General features: G+C 32.7%; 1 protein-coding gene across 17 annotated transcripts in view; it reads left to right on the forward strand.

Moving 5' to 3' along the window:
• Positions 1 to 27,500, forward strand: part of slc39a11 (solute carrier family 39 member 11) — a 224,005-nt gene that overhangs the window by 142,902 nt on the left and 53,603 nt on the right. For all 17 annotated transcript variants that reach the window (XM_073918031.1, XM_073918041.1, XM_073918037.1 and 14 more), the window contains one exon: positions 23,868 to 24,041. In XM_073918031.1, the coding sequence (XP_073774132.1) occupies positions 23,868 to 24,041 (174 nt within the window). The remainder of the gene's footprint in view (positions 1 to 23,867; positions 24,042 to 27,500) is intronic.

The raw sequence follows: 27,500 nt of genomic DNA on the forward strand, positions 1-27,500 counted from the left end.
TTTTTGTATATAGTAAATATTGTAGGCATTGCTATTATTAGTGCCATCATTAATAATACTTTTTAAAATAATTAAATGTTTAAGGGCTTTTTTTTACACACCACTGCTAAATATTTGCCTCAATTTTTCATTTCATTTCATTTATTTATTTATTTATTTATTTATTTATTTATTTATTTGATTCTTTATTTTATTCTTTGTTTTATTTTTCATTTTATTTAATTTTATTTTAAATATTTTATTATACATTTTATTTTATAGCAATATATTCAATATATGTGTGTGTGTGTATTATAATTATTGATGTTATTATTATTATTTATTACCATTATTATTTATTTTATTTTATAGCAATGTTCAATATTTATTTTTGTATATAATATATATATTGATGTTGTTGTTGTTGTTAATAATAATAATAATAATAATATTACTACTACTACTATCATTTTTAATTTAATTACATTTTTATAGCAATATGTATATTTTTTATATGATAATTATTATAGATGTTGCTATTATTACCATCATTAATAATATTTTTTATTGCATTTTTTTTTTTACATACCACTTCTTAATGTTTGCCCCATATTTAATTTCATGTCGTTTTATAGCAATATAGGCAATATTCATAGTATTTCTTATTTTTTTCTTCTGGAGAAAGTTTTGTTTATTTATTTTTTTTGGCTAGAATTAAATCAGTTTTTTTTAAACCCATTTTAAGGTCAATATTATTGGCCTCTTCAGCAATATTAGTGTTGGATTGTCTCCAGAACAAATGACTGTTAAACCATGACTTGCCTAATTACCCTAACTTTACCCTAAGTAAACCAGTTAAGCCTTTAAACGTCACTTTAAGCTGAACACTAGTCTAATATCTAGTAAAATATTATTTACTGACATCATGGTGAAGAGAAAAGAAATCCAATATTAGAAATTAGTTATTAAAACTATTATGATTAGAAATATGTTTAGAAAAATCTTTGTTAAACAGAATTTGCGGGGGAAATATGCAGGAGGGCTGATATATCTGATTTTCTGACTAGCTCATGCATTTCAAATCTCAGGCATGGTTAAATTCTTTGACAATTGTTGTTAAGAGAGAAAGAGAGTGAGAGAGAAATATAGTCAGTTCTGCTGTATGAAATGAAGACTGCTATACAGAAGCTGGAGATGATCTGACTCTGTCTGCATCTCTACTTTTAGTCCAGATCACATCGCTCTGCATTCTCTCTCTCTTTTTCTCTTTCTCTCTCTGTCTGCTGCTTGACAGTCTGCCTTTTACATTCAGCTTCACATACTGTGGGGAAAATAAGTATTGAACACATTGTCATGTACTTTTCTGGGAATAATATTTCTAAATGAGCTGCTGACATGAAATTAACACCCAAACAATATGAACATAAAAATAAAGCAGTCTGAACTCGAAGCACATGTGTTTAATGCTTTGTATAAAAGGCTTTTTTAATGATGTCAGCTTAAAGACGCCTCTCATATGGAGAATAAAGCGTCATGCATTGCTCAGGTGTGAGTTTCTCAGACCTCAAAAGTGTGTCAAAATCTTGAGGCTTCAGTGGGTCTCGTCCATCAAATCTGAGCTTTATTCTGTGTTTTTAATTGGATTCGGGTCAGGTGATTGGCTGGGCCATTCTACAGCTTGATTTTCTTTCTCTAAAGCATCTGAGAGTCTCCTTGGCTGTGTTTTGAATCATTGTCTTGCTGAAATGGGTTCATCCTCATCCTCCTGCTGATGTAGATGTTGGACTGAAGCAGCTGATCTTCATTTACACTGAGGAAGGGCAGAGGCTTGCTGAAGAACTGCTGAGAGATTTCAGCTGCTGTCTGGGCCTTCACTACACCTTTCTTCATGTGTTCAATACTTTGTGTCATTTCATTTTATTATGAATAACTTCATTTGTAAGCTATTTAGATTTATTATATTTGCATATATGGTTTCCTTTGGTTGTTACCAACATCTTGGGAAAATTTCAAGTCAAAGGCACCTTCAGGAATATGTTTTCTAAGAAAAATGTCGACATGTTCAATACTTATATCCCCCACTGCTTATTCTATATTTGCATACAATCTTGACAAATCATTATAGGTAAATCAGAGCTTCTCTTCTGCTTCCTCTGCTGTGCTCCTGCTTGCCAACCTTTAAATCTCAAATCTCTGCCACTTGATTTGTTTCAGATCAGGAATAAATCAGGGAACTCGATGGAATTTATGAACCCTTTATATGTGCATTGTGTCATGAAGGTACTCGTAATAGCACATTGTAATCTGTTGTATTTATTCTAAAGTACATGCAAATGCATTTAATACTACTTTGGCAGTTCGTTTAACATCTTTAATCCTCTGGTGTTTCCCACTTTGGGGTCACAGTTGTAAGCCTTTGCAGTTCTAACAGATGCATGAAAAGAAATGAAAACATTAAATGAACTATATTGACATTTATTCTTTAATATTTTGTACTTTCATTGTATTAGACAATTTGTTATTCTATATATGAAATATCTACACTTTCCAAAAAGTGTATAATATAATATAATATAATATAATATAATATAATATAATATAATATAATATAATTATTATAATATAATTATTATAATATAATTATTGTAAAATAATATAATATAACATATTATTATTATATAATATAACATATTATTATTATTATTATATAATATAATATAATATAATATAAAATAATGTAATTCATGGTAATTCATAATAATATAAAATAATATAATATAATTTTTATAATAATATAATATGATATAATTATTATAATATAATTTAATATAGTGTAATATAATATAAAATATAATATAATTATATAATTAATATAATTTAATATATAATTTATTACATATTATTATTGTTGTTGTTATATCTATGAAGTATATTGCTAGCTATATAACTATTTTAATAGATTTTATAATAATTAAGTTGACCGCATTTTCATTTGGATGTATAGATATTTTTAAGGATTACTCTACTGTGGTCACATGTATAATATTTTGTACAATTCTGATGCACAAAGTAAATCTAAATGTGTGTGTGTATGTATATATATATATATATATATATATATATATATATATATATATATATATATATATATTTTTTTTTTTTTTTTTTTTTTTTTTTTTTTTTTTTACTTCAAATAGACCACCAGAGGTTTGAAGATAATACACGGTGTGCTATAGGGATCTAGTCTTGTTTGATTGTTTAAATTAACACAGGCTCATTGTGAATATATACCCCTGTATGCATTTCTGGAGAGCGCGAATTATGTGGCCAGAGGTATATCTGGCTGCATTTAGTCTTGAAAACGAATGCTATGGGGTGGTATAACACCATCGACGGCTTCTGTTTATTTTCGCTCCACCCGCTGAATGCTTACCCCTGAGTGGACAGCTTTCCCGCTGTTACCAGTGTGCCCAGTGGATCACCACGTATGTCGGGAGAAGATGAGTTGATGTGTGTTCAAGTCTGGCATGAAACAGTTCTAGAAAGCGGGTAAGGCAAAGACTGAAGGGCAAAAAATAGAATAAACAAGGTAATAACTGGGGAAGAATGTGGTAAAAAATCTGGCTTTTTTTCTGGATTGCTTTTAAAAACACCATTAGTTGGGTTAAGGGAAGGGGTGGGTGGTCAATCGGTGCTTTTGAAAACACAGAAGGCAAAAAATAGAATAAACAAGGTAATAACAGGGGGAGAATGTGGTAAAATCTGAATACATGGTAAAAAAAATCTGGCTTTTTTCTGGATTGCTTTTGAAAACACTATTGGTTGTGTTTAGGGAAGGCAGTGGGTGGGGATATCGGCAGGTCGGTCAGTCGACAGCAGCCTCTGGTGGATTTACGCAAGAACAGCAAACACAAACGGCACTCAAGAGTGAAATTTTGAGATCTAAAAAGGTACACAGCGGCCTCTGGTGGATTCGCGAAAACAAAAATGGCAAAAAGCGTAGCTACTGAGACGTATTTGGTGCTCTCCAGAAATGTATACAGGGGTACATATCCATAAGGATCCTGAGTTGGTTTAAATATATTACACGGTTTTCCAATAAATGAAAGAAATGTATTTTACAGTTATTTAAATGCATTTTGAGTGTAATAAGACTGTAGAGGCTTCATATGCTGCTTATTCTTGTGTGATTTTTTATTATTTTTTTTCTGGGTGTTTTTCCGTCTCTGTACACATCATCCATCAGACTCTTTCAGAAACAGAGACGTGTGTGTTTATGAGTGAAGATGTTTGCCATTCCTCTTTCACATTAACATATTACACATCACATTTACCACATGCTCACTCTGATGCTGCTGTCCGATTAATAGAGCTGCTTTTATATGATGCTCAGATTAGATTTTCCTTTTATCAATGCTTATTTTTCAGTAATAAGAATTGCCACTCACAGGCCACTTTATTAGGTACACCTGTCTAACTGCTCGCTCAGGCAAAATTTCTAATCAGCCAGTTACATGGCAGCAACTCAATGCATGTAGACATGGTCAAGTTGATCTGCTGCAGCTCAAAGCGAGCATCAGAATGGGGAAGAAAGGGGATTTAAGTGACCTTGAACGTGGCATGTTTGTTGGTGCCAGATGGGATGCTCTGAGTATTTCAGAAACTGCTGATCTACTGGGATTTTCATGCACAACCATCTCTAGGGTTTACAGAGAATGCTCAGACAAAGAGGAAATATCCAGTGAGTGGCAGTTCTGTGGGTTCCAGAGGTCAGAGGAGAATGGCCAGACTGGTTCCAGCTGATAGAAAGGCAACAGTAACTTAAATAGGCACTCGTTACAACCGAGGTCTGCAGAAGAGCATCTCTGAACACACAACACGTCCAACCTTGAACCTTGACGTGTTTTGCATTCAGAGATGTTCTTCAGCACACCTCAGCTACAACGAGTGCTTCTTCTCCATTCTGATGCTGTTTAAACTTGATGGTTGTGGATCTCATATGATTGACAGCTTGAGCCCACGTTCACCACAGTATACACCAATCTGAGGAGAGCAATATTTTACAGATTACAGAAATAAAAATGGTGTGCAAAAGGTAAATCGTTTATATAAATCCAGCAAAGCAGAATTGGAGTGTTTGATGTCATGTTGACTTTGAGTTTGTTAGTGCTGAAAGGGCCCTGCGAGCGCAACTGAGGTTTAATGCGCGTCTAAAAATATAATGCATTCATATAGTTTTGTTTCACATTACGCTTTGGGGATGAAAGCAACACTTTCCCTGGCTTGCCTTTCCCTTTGGCCATCATGTGTTTTAGCTGAAGGTTCAGTAGTTGATGAGCTGGCGGGATAGTATTTTTACAAAATCCTGAATGGTAGAGATAACAGATGAAGCATTCAGCAAATGGACTATAACATTGCATTTTTAATTATTTTAAAATGATCAGCACTATTATTATTGATTTCATTATTTTAAAAATGCACGTGACAGTTGCATTTCTTACTACATTTGCTAAATGTTTAATAATGATTATAATAATACTGATGATAATAACTATAATAATAATAATTAAAATATAATAAATAAATAAATAAATTAATTTATTAATTAATTAATTAATTTTATAAATAGTTATTGATTTTTTGTTTAATGCATTTGCCCGTTTCTACATTTGATGACTGCTTAATAATGATAATAATACAAATAAATAAACAATAATATTAATAATAATAATAATTATTATTTTTAATATAATCATCATCAACATTATTAAAAAAATATATGCACAATTAAATATTTCAATATATTAATATACATAATTATTTTAATATATAAAGTAAATATTATAATTATAATAGTTTTTTTATTATTAAGATTTTATTTATTTTATAAATATAAATTAGCCAGTTTTTCTTTTTTATGACTGCGTTAAATATATAACAACTATAATATTAATAATAATAATAATAATATAGTTTTTATTTATTTAAAAATGCATTTGTCAGTTTTAAATAAAAAAGCTATTTGCTATATGCTTAATAATAATAGTAATAATATTAATAATAATAATAATGATAGTAATAATAGTAGTAATAATAATAATAATAATAAAATAAAAATAATAATTACCATCTTCATCGTCATTCCAAAAATATATGCACAACTGTTTTATTGATATTTCAATATATTTATATACATACTTATTTTTGTTTTATTAAATATTATAAGTAGTACTAATTTTAAGATAATATTTTAATTGTTTTTAAAATTATTCTCCAGTTACTGTTTGCTGACTGCTTATTAATAATAATGATAACAATCACAATGATTTTGATAATAATAATAATAATAATAATAATAATAATGTCATCATCATAAAAAAATGTATCGGCTTGGTTTAATATAATTTCAATATAATAATAATATATACGTAATTATATTATATACATAATTAATGAATAGACATTTAAAGTCTTACTCTGTTATTTATTTGCTGCTTTAATGCATTTAATCCGTCCTATACTGTGCAGAGAGATTTACACAGAAACTCTACAGACAAAGTCATATTGCCCCGCTTTATTCCCACACTTTGATTGGATGGATGTTATTTGACAGCTTGACCCCGCCCTCATGCCACTGAGCACCAATCAGAGAAGAGATGCTAATGAGGATGGGCAATATATTAAACAGTTTTACATAATCAGCGTGCTCAGAACAAAAGCACCATGTCTTTCAGAATCAGAGAGGCTGTTAATGAATATTGCATCCGTTAAAGAGTAAATTAAAGCTGACAGCAAACACATGACCCGTAACCAACCACGAATAATGTCTTCACATGCTGCTCAAATCTTAAAGGCACAGCTGCTGAATAAAAATATATAAATAAAGAAAGCCTGTTTTTGTCAGCGAGGCTAAATGGTTATTGAAAACTAAATCATCACTGTTTCTGGCGCAAGAATGAAAACAGTATAAGAGCATAAATTGTGTTCAGTCACTGAACAATAATATATCATGTGTGTTTGTCGCTCTGCTTCAGTGTTTGTAAAGTGTGTGTTGAGCAAATGTGGTGTGTGTGTTCTCCCTGCGGCTCCTGCTTGTTGTGGTGAGGTTGTGTTTGGAGGTAAATCATCAGGCCAGAAACACAACGGGTCTGAAAAAAGCACTGCATTATCACTCATTCTCTCCGGCTGGGTTTTTCAGCAGAACTTGAGCTGCTCGTGCTGAAGCGACTGTAACTCGCACACATTCATCACATGCATTTGTTTCATATTTCGCCAGCAGTAGGGGTTTAGTAGACGCCACAGTGAAGCTGCTTATACACATGCAGGGTCATCATGAATGCTGCGTGGTAAGAAATTGGGTATAACAAATGAAGCATTCAATTAAAGGAAGAATTTTTTTTTAAATGCATATTATAATTGAAATATATTATTATTATTATTATTATTATTATTAATAATAATGATAGATTATATCATTATGCCAATTGAAATAAAAGTAAAAAAATTACAAATCATTTATATTATTATTGGTGTTTTTTATTATTATTGTTGTTAATATAATAATAATAATAATAATAATAATAATATAGCAAATATAATAAATCGTTTTGTTGTTGCTGTTATTGTTGATAATGACTATTAAGAATGATAATTTGTTTTATATTTGCTACATTTATTTTATTAGAAAACATTATAATACAGATTATTACAATTAATAGTATAATTAATATTATTAATGATTATACAATAAATATGATATTCTTACTCCACTTACCATTTTTAATAAACATATTATTATTATTATTATTATTATTATTATTAGTATTATATGACAAAAACTAAGATTTTCTTGCTTCTTACCGTTTTTAGCAAACATTTAATAATAATTATAATAATAATAATAATGTAATAACTACATATATTTTGTATTCTGTTTTTGCATTAACTATAACTATGCACCATCTAATATGTATTCAATAAATTGCGTATATACTTACCCTAATTATTACATTGTTCTAACAGTAGAATTTTATAATATAATAAATTATTAGAAAAACTAAACAGAATATTAATAAAATGAATTGTTGTTGTTTTTGTTAATAATAATAATAATAATAATATTAATAATAATAATAATAATCATAATCATAATATTTTTTTATTAAAAATGGTAGGTGGAGTAAGAAAATCATATTTAAATAATTATTATTAAAAATATTTGTAATATCTGTTATAATGTATTTTAATAAGTAGCAAATATAAAACAGATTCTTCTTCTTATTATTATTATTATTATTATTATAAATTATGATTTTCTGACTCTACCTACCATTTTTAATAAACATATTATTAGTTGTAGTATTATTATTATTAGCATTAATAATAATAATAATAATAATAGTAATAATGTAATAAAATAATAATAAAATTTGTATTTTAATGTTTTCTAATAAATTAAAGGAGCAAATATAATACAAATTATTGTTGATGTATTAAATTATAATTTATTAATGTTATTAATTATTATTCATTAATAATAATAATAATAATAATAATCATAATACTATGTAAAAATATTTGTATTTGTAGAAATTGCAAATAGAAAAGTATAACAACAACAACAACAACAATAATAATAATAATAATAATAATAATAACAACAATAACAATAATTATACAACATCTTATTGTTTTGAATAATAATGTATTGTGTATGTAATTATCTTAATTATTACATTTTTATAACACAGTGAAATAAACTATGAAACATTTTATTTTATGAAACGATAAGTCCTTTGGCTAAGTCAAGAGAAGTAGCTTTAATTAAACTGAAGTAGCTTTGATCAAATAACTGATAATGCAACAATAATGCAGAATATTATTACACACACTGTTACCGTGCATGCAGTTGTTCTTCTCCATTCTCAGTATACTGCAGGTGCTTGTTTATACTGTTTACTATGCCGCACGGTGATTCAGTAATTAGTTCTGCTTGATTAATGGTAAAATATGTGCACACACAGCCTGTCCTGAATGTATTGTAAATCTTATGAGGCTTCTGCTACGTTCACCTGCTTATTTGTTTATTGATTTATTCTAATTTCCCTTTTCCAAACGTGTGCTTGACATTTCACCGCTGATCTCTTGTTTAAATGCTGCTAAATGCCACTTTTCATTTTGATTCGCCTGTAAGCAAAACATTCAACAAACAAACTCATTACAAACTCCGCAATTATTGAAGCCACTTTTATAAAAATGGAAACTTTTACACCTTTTAAATGATCACTGCACTGAAAAAGACATGTTCATCTCCATATTTAGTGATGTTTTCTGTTTATTTCTGGTTGTGAATTGCATTATGGGATGTTGATCTCTGCTCTGTCGACATTTGATGTTGAAAATTCAATTCTGCAGTTTAACAAAGTGACTTGTAAGGTAGTTTGAAATAATATAATGGATAATATGTAAAGAAATAAGTGTGTAAAATAAGAGAACATGTACTGGCAGCTTACTGCTAGTCTTTTTTAGCTTAATATACAACATCAACCCAGACAATATAAACTTAAAGTTTTTTTTGACTACTAAAGCATAAAAATACTATAATATGTTTGCAGATGCTTAGGAAACATGCTAAGTGAACATTCTTGTTTATCTGAAAAACAAGTTCTTTAAATCCGCCCAGTGACAGTTTAGCCAATTATATTTCAGAACCCGGGTTTCCTTAAACGCCCACTTGTTGCTTCATTTGTGCTCTTCAGAACCCTACGGATGGCATCACAGACACTACTTTCATATGTTTTTTTTTTTTCAGTCTTTGATCCAACATTGGGGTAAAACAACCCAGCATTTTTAGAGTGCATAAATGAAAACAATTTACTGGAAAAATAATTCATTAGATTGATTCATTACATTCATTGGACTCATTGATTCGTTGATTCATTGTCCCGCCCTTTTTTCAGATTCCAAATGGTCAACTGTTGGCCACACCCACTTGTTGCTTCATTGGTGCTTTTCAGAAACCTAAAAGTGACATCACAGAAACTACTTTCATATTTTTGTCCAGTCTTTGACCCAACATTGGGTTAAAATAAACATATTTAGAGTGCATAAATGAATACAATTCACTGAAAAAAAAAATTCATTGGATTGATTCATTGATTCTTTGTTCTGCTCTATTTCACATACCAAGTGGTGAACTGTTGGCCATGTCCACTTGTTGCTTCATTTACGCTTTTAAGAAACCTACAGGTGACATCATGGACACTACGTCTATGTTTTTGTCCAGTCTGTGACCCAACATTGGGTTAAAACAACCCGGCATTTTTTGAGTGCATATATGAATATTATTCACTGAAAAAATTATTCATTGGATTAATAGATTCATTAGATTCATTGATTCATTGTCCTGCCCTTTTCCGGGTACCAAGTGGTCAACTGTTGGCCACGCCCACGTGTTTCATTTATGGTTTTTGGAAACCTACGTCTGACATTACAGACACTACTTATTGTTTACAGCCTCTGACCCAACATTGGGTGAAAACAACCCAGCATTTTTAGAGTGCGTAAATGAATACAATTCACTGATTAAAAAATAATTGGATTGATTCATTAGATTCATTGATTCATTAAATTCACTGATTCAATGTCCCGCCCTTTTTCTGATACCAAGTTATCAACCGCTGGCCACGCCCACTTGTTGCTTCATTTGCGCTTTTCAGAAACTTACGCCTGACCTCACAGACAACATCTACAGTATATTTATTCCAGTATTTGAGCCAACATTGGGTTAAAACAACCCAGCATTTTTATAGTGCATAAATGAATCCAGTTCACTGAAAATAATGATTCATTGGATTGATTCATTGGATTCACTGATTCATAATGATTCATTGGATTGATTCATTGGATTCACTGATTCATTGTTCCATCCTGTTTTCAGATATCATGTGGTCAACTGTTGGCCACACCCACTTGTTGCTTCATTTGCTCTTTTCAGAAACCTATAGGTGACAAAACAACCCAGCTTTTTTGAGTGCATAAATGAATACAATTCACATGAAAAAAAACGATTCATTGGATTGATTAATAGATTCATTAGATTCGTTGATTTATTGTCCCACCCTGTTTTTGGATACCAACTGTTGGCCACGCCCACTTGTTGCTTTATTTGGTCTTTTTCTTTGAGAAACCTACGGGTGACTTCATAGATAAAGATAAAACACCCCATCATGCCGGCGCCAATAGCCTAGTGGTTAAGTGCGCTGGCATCTAGCACCATTGTATTCACTGTGACTCGGGTTCGATTCCCAGCTCGAGGTCCTTTGCCGACCCTTCCCTTCTCTTTGCTCTCAGTACATTCCTGTCTGTAACCACCACATAATTTTTTGAATACATAAAAACAATTCACTGAAAGATTGATTCATTAGATTCATTTACTCATTACATTCATTGATTTATTAGATTCATTGATTCATTGGAATCATTAGATTTTTTTTTTTTTTGGATAAATTGATTCATTGTATTCATTAGATTCATTGATTCACTGGAATCATTTGATTTTTTTTTTTTTGGATAAATTGATTCATTAGATTCATTGATTCATTGTCCCGCCATTTTCGTGATACCAAGTGATCAACTGTTGGCCACGCCCATTTGTTGCTTCCTTTGCACTTTTCAGAAACCTACAGGTGACATCACAAATGCTACGTCCATATCTTTTTTTCCAACCTTTGACCCAACATTGGGTTAAAACAACCCAGCATTATAAGTGCGTAAATAAACAGTTTACTTAAAAAATATTAATTGTATAGATTAATTAGTTTGATTCATTTGATTCATTGATTCATTGTCCCGCCCATTTTAGAAAACCAAGTGGTCAACTGATGGCCACGCCCACTTGCCGCTTTTCAGAAACTCACAGCTGACATCACAGACACTACATTTCTGTTTTTCCATCCTTTGACCCAATGTTCGGTTAAAACAACCCAGCATTTTTAGAGTTTATGATTGCATACATTTGATTCATTGTATTTACTAAATGTTGCTGTAGTAAGTGATTGCAAACAATAGATATGGGCTGAATTCAAACACACAAATGAAATGTAGTAATGTTAAACTCAATTTGTTTGCTTAAATTCAGCCCATATCAGTTGTTTCCAACCACTTACCTTAAAAAACATTCAGTAAATACCATTAAACATCTTTTTCAGTGTTCAGAATAGTGTCAACTAGAAGAAAATGTAGCATAAAGGCATACAAATTCATTCAGAAACTGTGTTATTGATTTAGAGAAGAGACTTTGGGCCTCTGGAACTTTGCAGACTGTAAAGACAGCTGAAAGTCAGTCAAAGTCAAACACCTGAGCTAGTTCAAATCTGTGCGAAGGTCGTTTGTCTTAGTATCTCTTCAAAAAGTGTCTTGTTTCTGTAATAAAAGAGGGCTTTGTTCGGCAGCTCAACAATTAAGAAATACCGTGGTGCTGTGGGAATACAAACAGACAGGTTATTGCAGTGTGAGAAGTGTTTCTGGCAGTGAAGAATGGCTTTCATGGTCAGCCGCGTTCAAATATTAAAGATGAGCTTGTTTTCTTTGATTGTGAGACTGAGGGTTTGATATCACTATCTTCCTCTCGTGTGTCCTTACATTAGTATTTTACACATGTCCATCATTTTCCATGCTTCATTTTAACACATTTGAGCTGATGCCAGATGTTAGCAGAATGAGATGCAGGACACAATACCAGCATTTGAAATAATAGTTGAATAAATGTCTCTTGGGCTTTGCAGTAAATCAGGAGATCTGATCTTGAGATGCCAAATCTTTTAGAATAGTTAATTCATGCAATTATTGAGGTGCATATTGTCTTATCATAAGCCACTGATGATGAGAAAAACCAATTCCCAGAAGCGATGCATATTAACAGATCCTAAAATTCAGTGTTATTGTTATTTGTGTGCGATTTCCAAATGGCACCAAAAACAAAAACGAGTATTTTCACTATATAACTTTAACTAACTAACTAACTAACTAACTAACTAACTAACTAACTAACTAAGACACAAATAAACAAATAAATAAATAAAACAAAAACAAACAAACAAAAAACATGCACAAACAAATAAACAAATTAATAAACACAAACAAATAAATAAATAAACATAAACAAACAAACAAATAAATAAAGACACAAATAAACAAACAAATAAATAAAACACAAACAAATAAATAAACCACAAATAAACAAAAAACATGCACAAACAAATAAACAAACAAACTAATAATTAAACACAAATAAATTAATAAACATAAATAAATAAATAAATATAACACAAACAAACAAAAAATATATACAAACAAATAATTAAATACAAACAAATAAACATAAATAAATAAATAAACAAAATAAATAAATAAAACAAACAAATAACCAAATAAATATATATATATATATATATATATATATATATATATATATATATATATATATATATATATATATATATATATATATATATTTGGTATATATATATATATATATATATATATATATATATATATATATATATATATATATATATATATATTTGGTGATATTTATAATCAAATATTTTTTCCTTTTATTTATGTATTCAATTAGTTATTTGGTTATTTTTCAGAGCTTTTGCCGTTAACTCTCCCCTAAATGGCTATCTCCTCCCTAAATGACTGATATCTCTTCCCTAAATGATAACTCCACCCTAAATGATTGATAGGCCCATCCTAATTGACTGAAAGCTCCGCCCTAAATGACTGATAGGCCCATCCTAAGTGTCTGATAGTTCCACCCTAAATGACTGATAACTCCACCCTAAATGACTGTAACCCCGCCCTGATGCTCCACCCTAAATGACTGATAGCTACGCCCTAAATGACTGATATCCCCACCCTAAAGGACTAAAAAAGGCTTTATAGGACTGATAGCTCCTCTCTAAATGACTGATAACCCCACGCTAAAACATGCCCTATAAGACTGATAGCTCCACCCTAAATGACTGATAGCCCCGCCCCTAAAGGACTGATAGCTCCGCCCTAAAGCACTATACTGTAGATTCCTGAAAATGATTGAAGAGTGGCTGGTCAAACACATTGACTGAGATGAATCTGTGTGTTGTTTTGTGCTGAGCTTCAGATGAGGATGAACATGAGCACACATGATGAATATACAGTAAAGCCGGATTATTGATGTCACGCTCAGCAGCAGCCGGAGGGATGTTTCTATCCTGACCTCATCCATAGGGAAGATGATGAAGATGTTGATGACCTTTTAGAAAGGTACATGTACTGTATCTGACTTCATTCTGTCAGACAAAGCTTATGAGTTGAACACGTTGTGGTTTGTGTTCTGTATTTAGAGGCAGAGAAAATGGAAATAAATTCTGCTCATTGTTATGAAGGATATGACCGTATGACTTCTGCATTAATTAATGGATATGCTAATGAAATTAATAATATTGTTACACAAACAAACAAATAAATGCACAAAAAAAAAAAAATATATATATATATATATATATATATATATATATATATATATATATATATATATTTTTATAAATGAGTGGATTAGGTTTAGGTGGACAGTTTATTATTTAATAATTTTTATATTATTATTGTTGTTGTAATAAATACATTTTTAAATGGCTGGATTAGGTTGGATAATTCTTGTCAAGATGGAAAAAAATTTTTTTGGACAGTATATAATAATAGGAAAAATAACAATAAAATAATAAAAAATTAAATAATAATAATAATAACAATAATGTTTTTGTTGTAAATAATAAACAAATACATAAATACTTTTTAAATGGGTCAGGTAGGAACAATATCATATTTGGACAATTTATTACTGTTCTTCCTCTTCCTATTCTTCTTCTTCTTCTTCTTCTTCTTCTTCTTATTATTATTATTATTGTAATAAATATTTAAATACGTTTTGAATGGCTGGATTAGATTTGATCAATGTCTAGATGGAAAAATAACATATATGGACAGTTTATGATATTATTATTATTATTATTATTATTATTAATAATAATAATAATTATTATTATTATAATAATTATAATAATTATAATAATAATATTGTTGTTGTTGTTGTAAATAAATAAATATTTTTTAAAAGGGGTCAGGTTGGAAAAATATCATATTTGGGCAATTTGTTGTTATTATTATTATTATTATTATTATCATTATTATTAAACATTCATTTATTTATTTTTTCAGCTAGATCCCTTTTTTAATCAAGGAATGAACTGCCAACTTAACCAGCATATGTTTTACGCAGGGGATGCCCTTCCAGCCGCAACCCAAAACTGGGAAACGCCCATACACTTGCATTCACACACATACACTACGGACAGTTTAGCTTATTCAATTCACCTATAGCGCATGTCTTTGGACGGGGGGAAACCAGAGAACCCGAACCTGGGGAGAACATGCAAACTCCCCACAGAAATGCCAACTGACCCAGCCGGAGCTCAAACCAGCGACCCTCTTGCTGTAAGGCGATCGTGCTACCTGCTGCACCACTGTGATGCCTTATTAATAGTTGTTGTTGTTGTTTTTACTAATAAATAAATAAGTAAATTTGTCAGTTTGGAAATAATATATGTGGAGAGATTATTATTATTATTATTATTATTATTATTATTATTTTGTTGTAAATAAACAAATAAATATATAAATAAATATTACAGGTTGGATATTATATATAAGTTTTAAATCATATATCATTATAAATCAGGTAATTATACAAACAAACAAACAAATAAATAAATAAATAAACAAATACATCATTGATCTTTAATATCAGCATATTAAAATGATCTCTGAAGGATCATATGACATTGAAGAACTGAAATAATAGATTTAAAAATTCACAGAAATATTTTAATTTTACTTTAAATTCATAAAGATTTATTTATTTACATTTAAAAAAAAAAATAAGTTGTATTTTTTGCTGTATTTTTGATCAAAATAAATGCTTCCATCAAACTCATGCTCAAACTTGAGCACCAGTGTATTAAAAACATTCATCTTTTCATTGTTCAGATGCACATTGAGCTACATCAGTGCCTTCAATGCCAGCCCTTTTCTATTATTAGTTATAGAGTTATTAAACTGTCACACACTCATCTTTGTCTGTACACCACACAAGCGTAATTTACTTTAAAAAATGACTTGTGACTGATTGCTGTAGACAGGTCTGAGCCTCCCGGTGCCAAGCCGAGCGTATGCAAATAAAAAAAGAGATATGAAATATAGCTGTAAAAAAAAACAGACATTTGCATATTGTCAAGAAAACCAGCAAACAAGCAGCAATCAGCAGAAAAAGCAGACGCCTGTGGAGAGCCTGAGCGACACAAATAACAGCCCGCACCGCTCTGACCTTTACATAATCACATGCTGCGGTCGGCCATGTATATACATTAATTTTTTTGCTTTGTGCCACTGTTATATGGTGTTTAAAATGATACAGTAGTAGGTCTGTGTGTTTGCGTGGATGCTTAAGTTGTTGTGTTCTCTTCTAAGTTTTAGCGGGCTCTATTTTAATGATGTCGGTTAAACCTGCACAATATACTGTTTCAGCAGCGATATCGCAATGTGCGCTTTAGAGGTGTGAACCTGTTCTCACGATTTGGTTACGATTATCATGCCATCGATCTCGGTGCATTGACGATGCTTTCCAGACACAGTGTTATATTTTGGGGGAGGCTATAACAAGCTGTCTGTATAAACACACAAACACACAGCACCACACTGTTTCTCATTCACACACATACACAAACACACGCACACACACTTAAGCCCTCGCAATATGCGTTTAGCTGGGAGAGCTAGCGCTGAGCGCAGCAAAAAAAAATATGAAAAAAGAAGCCCTTTTCTGACGGTCCCTTACTGAGAACTCCTCTTATTCTGTGTTCACACCAGACGCGGAACGCGAGGATAAATCACGCTATTCGCGCGTAAATAGCCGCGTGAACATTTGAGGTTACTCGCTTCATTCGCGTGTCAAATTCACTTCAGAACAGACGCGGATTCGCGTGATGGGCAGGGTTAGTGTCTGCCCCGTGACTCTAGCTTCATAGCTAAAGGGCTAACATGGATTTTATGACGAAAATAACAGTGTTTATGTGCTTTATGACGGATGATAAACAGCGTCGATACGTTTAGGACCGTGTCTGAGTCCACTACATCCTTTCAGAGGTGCATCCAGCTCTAAGCTCATAGACTCCTCCAGAAACTGAACTTGGCTGATGGAGGTTTTCTGACTGAGCCCAGCCCAGTTTGATGAACTTCTTGTCGGTGTCTGCTGGAGGATTTCCCCTGGGACACCGACAACAGGTGATACGTCACAATCACGCCCCCACAAGAGCAAGCTCCTGATTTTTTAACGTGGTGCGAATGTCAGCTGAAGTTCAGATTTTCGAACTCGAGTGATTCGCGCGAAACGCGCATTAAGCGCATAAAACGCTCAATTCGCTCCACGCCATTCGCGCCATGCCACCGCGCAATTCTCGTCATTCGCGCCACGCCATTCGCGCGTATCGCGCCGCAGGATGTCTATTCGCGCGTTCGCATTGACTTAACATGTGAATCAATCGCGCTCGAGTTATTATTATTAATATTGATATTATTATTGTTGTTGTTATTATTATTGTAATTATTATTGTTATTATTATTATTATTATTATTATCATCATCGTTGTTGTTGTTATTATTATCTTATTTACTCAATATTTTTGTTTTTTTTTCAGATCATTATTTATCTGAAATAAAAAGCCTTTTAATATTTTATTATTTTGTTTAATAAGGATGTTTTAAATTGATCAGAAGTGATGATGAAGACAATAATAAAAATAAACGTTTTATTTGGCATAGAAAACTGAAACAAAGCATTAGCGCAAGCTCTCCCGGCTAAACGCATATTGCGAGGGCTCAAACAGAGCAGTGGTTGTAATGTTGAGGGGAAAAAAAAAAGAAAAAGGCAGCTTTGAAACATAACCAGCTTTGTCTTTTCGTAGGAAACACACTTCAGATCTTTTTAGAGTAGGAGGTTTTTGAGTTAATGCCATCTGTAACTGAGTGTCAGGAATATCGAAACCAAAACCAACTTAACCACACTCATTTCTGGCGCCCCCTGGATGTACAACGCCCTTAGCATTTGTCTATACTGCCTATGCCACGGGCCGGCCCTGAGTTGGCTCCTGAGTGTTGTAAATACTCGCGCTCACCTCCCTCACGACAGAGCGCATAGGAGATAAATGACGTCAGTACATAATAACGGCTTATGATTATTACTGAACCGATACCGAATTGCCCGCATCTGCATCGCGGTGCACCGAAGAAACAATTAATTTTGACACCCCTAGTGCGCATACGCAATAGTCACATCGGAAGATATGCAGTGTTGAGTCTGAATCATAGTTGACCAGGAGCTACAGAATTGTATTTAATTACTGTATTTATACAGAATTTAAATGGTTTCTAAATAACGCTAGCATGCTCTTTAAATAGCAAATAAAAACCCTGCATCATTGACTTTAGAGCTTTTACTGTAGTAGGTTAATGGTCTATTTTAGTTTTGTCAAAATAGCAATGTGCCAAAAATTGTGCTTGAATGCATTTGCTATTTAAACAGCATGGCATAAAATGTAAAGACGCATGCACTAGGATGAACTAGCAAAAAAAAAAACACTTTTTATTGATATTGCGCATTGCACAGGGTGTATTTCAGGACCCGTGGTGTTTAAACGGGTACAGTGTCAGGTGTGTGTGTTTGCATGGATGCTTATTAAGCTGTGGTGTTCTCTTCTGAGATTCAGTGTGGGCTTGTTCTTGTATTTGCTGGTTGTTAGTGAAGTGTTGCTCATTTCTGCTTGGTGCAATCCATAAAGCAGCTGATTATTAGAGCTTGTTGCTGAGGCGAGCTGCCCACAGGAGTTATATCTCAGTCTGTGCTGCTGTGAAGTGTTGTGCTATTGAAGAATTTTCTCCTGCTGACAGTAGCAGAGCACAGGGACGTGTTTTCGCATGAAGGATAGTACAGAGTCATGTTTGGGGATCAGATTGTCTTCGAGATTTGTGCTTGGACGTGTTTGACTTGACTTTTAACAACACAAAACACTTTAACAATGGCACTGCGGCAACCACAATGCAGTTACACGGTCTGTTTCACTGTGATATCCTGACCAGCATTTAGTTTATGCTTATATTTATTTCATTATTTAATTTAATTTATACTTTTACTGTAAGGTTATGCGAATAAATGCAGTATATTTTCTGTGCTTTTCACAGTTTATTCACTAAATATGTTACAGCATCTATGCTTCGCAGAGGACAACAGCCAATCACATGACTTTTCAATCGTTGCATAAACATGATTGGCTATCATCTGATAGGTTATTTGCATGGAGCGACCTAGCTGCTATCTGTTTGACGATTTAGAGCTCACTCTGTTCACATGAATCTTTGACGTTGACATAAGAAAAATAACATCTTAAAAATTACTTTAAATAATCTGAGGACAGTTTTATTCTACCTTTGTGTGTAAAGCTGCCATGTAGTGCAGATCAAACCATGTGATCTGTTCAGCGCGATAAATTGGCGTCAGTCCAAAGCGTCATAGCAGAGCATTAAAGTCAACTACTGCAACCCCTACTTGACAGTTTTTATTAATGTTTTCATTGCATTTATTGGTTCCACAGTACTGCAAAAAAACAATATTACTATTATTATAATATTAAAATTACAATTTAAGAGTAATAAAAATTGTGTTTTAATTGAATGCATTTTATTTTATTTTTTCTGGGATTTCGAAGCAGATTTTATTAACTTTTATTATTATTATTATTATTATTATTAACTTTATTATTATTATTATTATTAATAATAATATTATTATTATTATTGCTGTTGTTATTATTGTAATTGTTATTATTATTATTATTGCTATTATTATTGTTATTATTATTATTAATAATAATAATATTAAAAATATTATTATTATTGCTGTTATTAGTGTAATTATATTGTTGTTGTTATTATTATTATTGCTATTATTATTTATTATTATTATTATTTATTATTATTATTATTAATATTGCTGTTGTTGTTGTTATTATTTTATTTATTTATTTACTCAATATGTTTTAGTTCTTTTTTCAGATCATTATTTATCTGAAATAAAAAGCCTTTAACATATTTCAATATTTTTATTTAGTAAGGATGTTTTAAATTGATCAGGAGTGATGATGAAGACATTAATAATAGAAATAAACGTTTTGTCATAAAAAATTTAAACAAAAAATATCTGCTAAAAACTTTCCAAATTATTGATTAAAAACAGCAAAATGAGAATATTAGAATTTTTTTAGGATTATACTGTGGGATTAATAAAGCGTAAAAAAATAGCCTTGAAATCACATAAATAAATGACATTGTTTTCAAATAGAGGGCGTTAAGGTGGCTCTTTGCTTAGCACTGTCACCTCACAGTAGAGTCGCTGTTTCGAGTCCCGGCTGAGTCAGTTGAAAATTTCAGTGTGGAGTTTGCATGTCCTCGCCAAGTTGGCGTGGGTTTCTTCCAGGTGCTCCGGTTTCCCCCACAGTTCAAACACATGCGCTATAGGGGAACTGATGAACTAAACTGGCTGTAGTGTATGTGTGTGTGTGTGAATGAGTGTGTATTGGTGTTTCCCAGTACTGGGTTGCAGCTGGAAGGGCATCCACTGTGTAAAACATTTGCTGGATAAATTGGCGGTTCATTCCGCTGTGGCCATCCCTGATGAATAAAGGGACTAAGCTGAAAATGAATGAAGGAATATTTATATAGAAATTATTTCAATATTTATTTCTTAAGTGATGTTTAACAGAGCATGGAAAGCTCTTTTTTTTCTTTTATTTTGGCAGTATTATAAGCAGTAATTGTTTGTCTCTTTATTATTATAATCACCCTTAAGTATTTTTTTTCGATTGTCTAATAACATTGACCTTAAAAGGGTTTAAAATAATTAAGAGCTGCTTTAATTCTAGCCGAAATAAAGCAAATAAGACTTTCTCCAGAGGAAAAAATATTATAGGAAATACTGTGAAAAATTCCTTAATCTGTTCAACATCATTTGGGAAATATTAGAAAATTCACAGGAGGACTAATAATTTTGCCTTCATATATATTTATATATACACACACACACATACACAATATGAAAGCTGCTTTTTCCTCCGGCAGTGTGATTTGACCTCAGCAGAGAGTGTAAATGCAGGATCACAGATGACGGATGTGCTCCCGGTGACCTTTAAGCCCAGTAATCTGCATTCATTACATCCTTCATGTGTGCCGGGGAGAAGCCGGACCTCTTTCCTTTCAGGGTCAGCGGTGTCGTTCTCTTCTATTTGCTAATTCGCATCACGCATGCATAATTGCGCTCAAAAAGTGACGAGTAATTGATGGTGTGAGTTTCAGACGCTCTCTGGAGACAATCTTTCCCGCTTTCTGAGAGCGATTAAAAAGGGAAAGAAGCCATTTGAGGAGCGGCGTCTACTGCAGGATAAAAGCTGGGATAAATACAGTTCCTGCAGGAGATGAAAGCTTTGAAAAGTTGTGTGTTTTTCCCGCTGCTTATTAGCAGTGTGTTGCTATTGATTGATGGAGAATAACTCCTCTACAGTAATGAGACGTGAGTGTGATTTATAGGCCGTATTGAACTGTTGTGAGTCGTTTTGCTTTGTGTGCACTCGGTCGGAGATCGAAGCAGCTGATTGGTTAATAGTTTATTTCCACTTTGATGTGTTCAATGGGCTACTGTATGTGCACGCCAAGTGTTTATAGCCACCAGTGAACGTCATTCATTCATTTCCCTCAGCTTAGCCCCTTTATTCATCAGTAATCGCCACAGTGGAATGAACCACCAACTATTCCAGCATATGTTTTACTCAGTGGATGCTCTTCCAGCTGCAACCTAGTACTGGGAAACACCCATAGACACACACACATTTACACACTATGGTCAATTTAGTTCATCAATTCCCCTATAGCGCATGTGTTTGGACTGTGGGGGAAATTATGTTGGTATTAAAGGGAAGCTATTATGCAAAAATCACTTTTATAATACGTTTAAACAGAGTTGTCTGGCAGCAGTGTGTGAATATAACCAGCCTGTAATGGTAAACATTGATTAATTCTATTTGTTTATAATCAGACTTGATAAAACAGTCTGCAGAAACACTTTGATTGACATTCTCCCTTTGTACGTGTCATCAAAGGGGGAGAGCCCCACCCACTATCTTTCTCATTAGCATAAACAGCCCTCACTAAGAAGCAAATGGATCAACAATTTTTTTTACGACACCCCATACTTGAGTTTCACATCAAAACTACCAATCAAATTCTCTCCAGTGTCTGACATGCCCCACCCTTTTTTCTCATTTGCTTTTCATTTTATACAATCAACTACTCTCATTGGCAGAGCTGTGTTGGTTTTTTGTAATTTGTTCATTCGTTCGTTTATTCATTGGTTCATTCATTTGTTAATTTTTTAATTTGTTTATTCAGTCATTTGTTTGTTCATTTGCACATTTGTTCGTGCATTTATTTGTTCATTGGCTTGTTTATTTGTTTGTTGGTTGGTTGGTTTGTTAATTCTTTGTTTGTTTGTTTGTTTGTTTGTATGTATGTTAGTTAGTTTGTTTGTTCCTTTGTTTTTTGTTCATTGGTTCGTTCGTTTGTTCAGTCGTTTGTTTGTTCGTTTGTACGTTAGTTTGTGCATTCATTTGTTTATTGGTTTGTTTGCTTATTTGTTCATTTGTTAATTTGTTTGTCTATTGGTTTGTTCGTTGATTTGTTTGTTTGTTGGTTTGTTCGTTCTTTGTTCATTTGCTTGTTTTTTCATTTGTTTCTTCACTTGTTTGTTTATTTATTTATTTTTTTGCTTGTTTATTTATGTTTGTTCATTTATTCTTTGGTTTGTTCATTGGTTTAATTTTTGTTCGTTGGTTTGTTCTTTGGTTTGTTTGTTTGTTTGTTCTTTGGTTTATTTGTTTGTCTATTGGTTTGTTCACTGATTTGTTTGTTTGTTTGTTCGTTCTTTGGTCATTTATTTAATAATTTATTTTTTTATTTATTTATTTGTTTGTTTGTATATTTGTTTGTTCATTCGTTTGTCTGTTTATTTTGTTGTTGGTTTGTTCATTGGTTGGTTTGTTCCTTGGTTTGTTTGTTGGTTTATTCGTTTGTTGATTGGTTTGTTCATTTGTTTGTTTGTTAATTGGTTCGTTTGTTACTTAAATCTAATGATATAAACAAAACTCTATTGATTGTTTTATTGAAAGGGGAGGGGCTACTCTGTCTCGCCCTCTCTTCATGTTATAGTTAAAATTAGATCAAACATTGAATAAGAAGAAAATGCACATTTCAATAATAATAACAATAAGTAAGTAAATCTAAGTAAATTTATTTATTTATAAAAGAAACCTACAGAGTTTTAAAATTCTTTATGTTTTACATAAATTTAGTTCACTCTTTCCATAATTTCCATAATTTTATATTGATATTCATAAAATGAATGTTTCTGGTTTTATTTCTCGATTGTGCAACATGTTTACAACACTTAAGGAAATGACTACTTAATAGATCAAATTGATATAATCTTAATATTAAATGTTGAATTAATATTAAGTAAAATGTAATAATCTGTTGATCTTTGGTTCATGATTTATATATATATATATATATATATATATATATATATATATATATATATATCCTTTTAGAGAATAATTTGCCAATTAAAATGTGTTGTTCTCCAAAAAGAAAAATTGTTGTATGATAATTTTACATTTTTCCTCCTTCAGATAAGATTGAGAACGGCGAGGTGTATCAGAGACGCAGGGGTCCGAGCGCTGGAGGACATACAGAGGAACAGGAAGTGAGTCCTAAAGCACAAGAAGTGAGGGGTCAGACAGGAAGCAGCAGCTGGAGACGAATCGTTCTGCTGATCCTCGCCATCACCATACACAACATCCCCGGTGAGTGTGATCCAACTCTGTTATTCAACACAAACGTTTTCTCTCACCATGGTGCACACGCGACCCTAACTCGAAAAATCTAGGAATGTGTTTAAATTAAAGAACTAATGCAAAATATTGTCACAGTATTGACAAAAAACTCAAATATTGGATTTTTTGTTAAAATTTATTAACAAAAATATATTGAGCACTTTTAATTGAGGCAAATTCATTCATTCCTTTGTTCGTTTCTTTGTTCGTTCCTTCATTCATTCCTTCATTTGTTCCCTTGTTCCTTCAGTTGTTTGTTAATTTGTTTATTTGTTGGTTGGGTAATTTCTTGGTTTGTTGATTAGTTTGTTTGTTTATTTTTTTGTTTGTTCATTGGTTTGTTTGTTTGTTCGTTGATCTGTGCATTGGTTTGTTCATTGCTTTAGTTGTTTGTTTGTTTGTCCATTTATTTATTTGTTTGTTTGTTTGTTCGTTAGTTCATTTGTTTGTTCATTGGTTTGTTCAGTGTTTTTTTTCTTTTTGTTAGTTTTTTCATCCATTGGTTAGTTAGTTCCTTGCTTTCTTCATTGGTTTGTTCCTTGCTTCGTATGTTTGTTGATTGGTTGGTTTGTTTGTTTGTTTGTTTGTTCATTTATTTGTTGATTGATTTGTTTGTTCATTCGTTGGTCTGTTTGTTGGTTTGTTTATTGGTTTAGTTTTGTTCATTTGTTTGTTCATTTGTTTGCTCATTTGATTATTTTTTGTTTGTTCATTGGTTTGTTTGTTTATTGGTTTGTTTGTTTGTTTGTTTGTTCGTTGGTTCATTGCTTTAGCTTTTTGTTCAATTATTTGTTCGTTTGTTTGTTTATCGATTTCTTCGTTTGTTTGTTGGTCTGTTGGTTGGTTGGTTCATTGCTTTAGTTGTTTGTTAGTTCCTTTTTTGTTAATTGGTTTGTTTTTTTGTTTGTTTTATTTGTTCGTTCGCTTGTTACTTAAAGTGCAAACCAAAATTTATGTGAATAACATTGTTTTCTCATGTTGTGAAGAGCATCTTTCCCTCTTTGTACTGGGTGTAAATAGCATATACCACTAAGAAAAAGTGTTGTATTGGTGTTAATGTAAATTTAATCTATTATTATTATTATTATTATTATTATTATTATTATTATTATTATTATTATTATTATTATTAATATTATTATTATTATTATTATTATTATTATTATTATTATTATTATTATTATTGCATATTAATTTATTTTACTTGATTTATTTTTGTATTGTCTGTGCTGTTTGTGCTGCAGTTGTGATCTCGGCAGATTGTCAGTAATTCATGATCCTCTGTGCTTTAATCCTATGAGTGTCCTCCATCTTATAATCATTCATATCTGCGTGTGCCCTTTCACAGTGACCGGCGCTAAACACACTGTTTTTTGATCGCGCTCTGAAACACGAGTTGTATGTTTCCATTCACACACACACACACACACATACAGGTGTTTCCTCTCACAGTCTGGACACCTGTGTGTGCAGTATTTACCCAGAAACCACTGCAGCTCTCAGTGCAGCTTTCACAACAACACAATCAGGGAAAATGTGAGACAAAAAAACTGAAATGATCTTGTGTGTGTGTGTGTGTGTGTGTGTGTGTGTGTGTGTATCTGGACTATACACACAGAAAGAGCAGCAGCTTTATTTTAAGGGGAGCGTCTCTGAGTCACGATGATCTGCTCTCCACACACACACACACAGCCTCAAGACTGAGCTTTCCAACAAACTCTTATGTACACTCACTGGCCACTCTATTAGGTACACCTGTCCAACTGCTCGATAACACAAATTTCTAATCAGCCAATCACATGGCAGCAACTCAGTGCATTTCGGCATGTAGACTTGGTCAAGATGATCTGCTGCAGTTCAAAGTGAGCATCAGGATGAGGAAGAAAGGGGATTTAAGAGACTTTGAACGTGGCATGGTTGTTGCTGCCAGACGGGCTGCTCTGAGTATTTCAGAAACTGCTGATCTACTGGGATTTTCACGCACAGCCATCTCTAGGATGTACAGAGAATGGTTCAACAAAGAGGAAATATCCAGTGAGCACTCGTTACAACCGAGCTCTGCAGAAGAGCATCTCTGAACACACAACACGTCCAACCTTGAGGCGGATGGGCTACAGCAGCAGAAGAGCACACCGGGTGCCGCTCCTGTCAGCTAAGAACAGGAAACTGAGGCTACAATTCACACAGACTCACCAAAACTGGACAATAGAAGATTGGAGAAACGTTGCTGCTCTGAGTCTCCATTTCTGCTCACACATTCGGATGCTCGGCTCACAATTTGGCCTCAACAGCATGAAAGCATGGATCCATCCTGCCTTGTATCAGCGGTTCAGGCTGGTGGTGGTGGTGTAATGGTGTGGGGGAGATTTTCTTGCCACACTTTAGGCTCATTAGTATCAATTGAGCATCAACGCCACAGCCTACCTGAGTATTGCTGCTGACCATGTCCATCCCTTTATGAGCACAGTGTCTCCATCTTCTGATGGCTAAGGTTACACTCCATGTCATAAAGCTCAATCATCTCAGACTGGTTTCTTGAACATGACAATGAGTTCACTGTACTCAAATGGCCTCCACAGTCACCAGAGCTCAATCCAATAGAGCAGCTTTGGGATGTGGTGGAACGGGAGATTGGCATCATGGATGTGCAGCTGACAAATCGGCAACAACTGCATGATGCTATCATGTCAATATGGAGCAAAATCTCTGAGGAATACCTTGTTGAATCTCTGCCATGAAGGATTAAGGCAGTTCTGAAGGCAAAAGGGGGTCCAACCCAGCACTAGTAAGGTGTACCTAATAAAGTGGCCAGTGAGTGTATATAGACAGACGAACAGACATATAGATAGAAGACACATAAAAACAGACGGATAGATAAATGTAAAGATGGATAGTTATGATGGATGTTATTACTGCATGCTGAAGTTGAAAGGCAGTGACCTGCATGAGAGATTGTGCTGCTACACTCTCACCTTCTCACTATTTCCAGCCTGCCTGAACCTTCATTTGTCCAGCTGTCCAGTCTCTGAGGTCAAGCTGTCTTTGGTACAGCACAGACTTATGCGCTCTGTGTGTGTGTGTGTGTGTGTGTGTGTGTGTGTGTGTGTGTGTGTGTGTGTGTGTGTGTGTGTGTGTGTGTGTGGTGGTTCTGGTATTCATCACAATGTGGGGACTAAAAGATAGCAGTAGCAGTCATTTTTGATATAATAGGGACATTGTGTTGGTCCCCATGAGGAAAATGTCTCATAACTCATCCAGACGGTGCGGTCAGGGCAAGGGGACAGGATATATACAGTCTGTACAGTATCAAAATAAGTATGACTATGGGAGGTCCCCATAAAACATGAAAACACAGCGTATGTTTGTGTGTTTGCGGTTGTTATGTGTGTGATTGTGTGTGTACAGATTTCATTTGTGTGTCTGCACATA

Source organism: Danio rerio, chromosome 12 (assembly GCF_049306965.1).
Source record: "Danio rerio strain Tuebingen ecotype United States chromosome 12, GRCz12tu, whole genome shotgun sequence".
Classification (NCBI taxonomy): domain Eukaryota; kingdom Metazoa; phylum Chordata; class Actinopteri; order Cypriniformes; family Danionidae; genus Danio; species Danio rerio.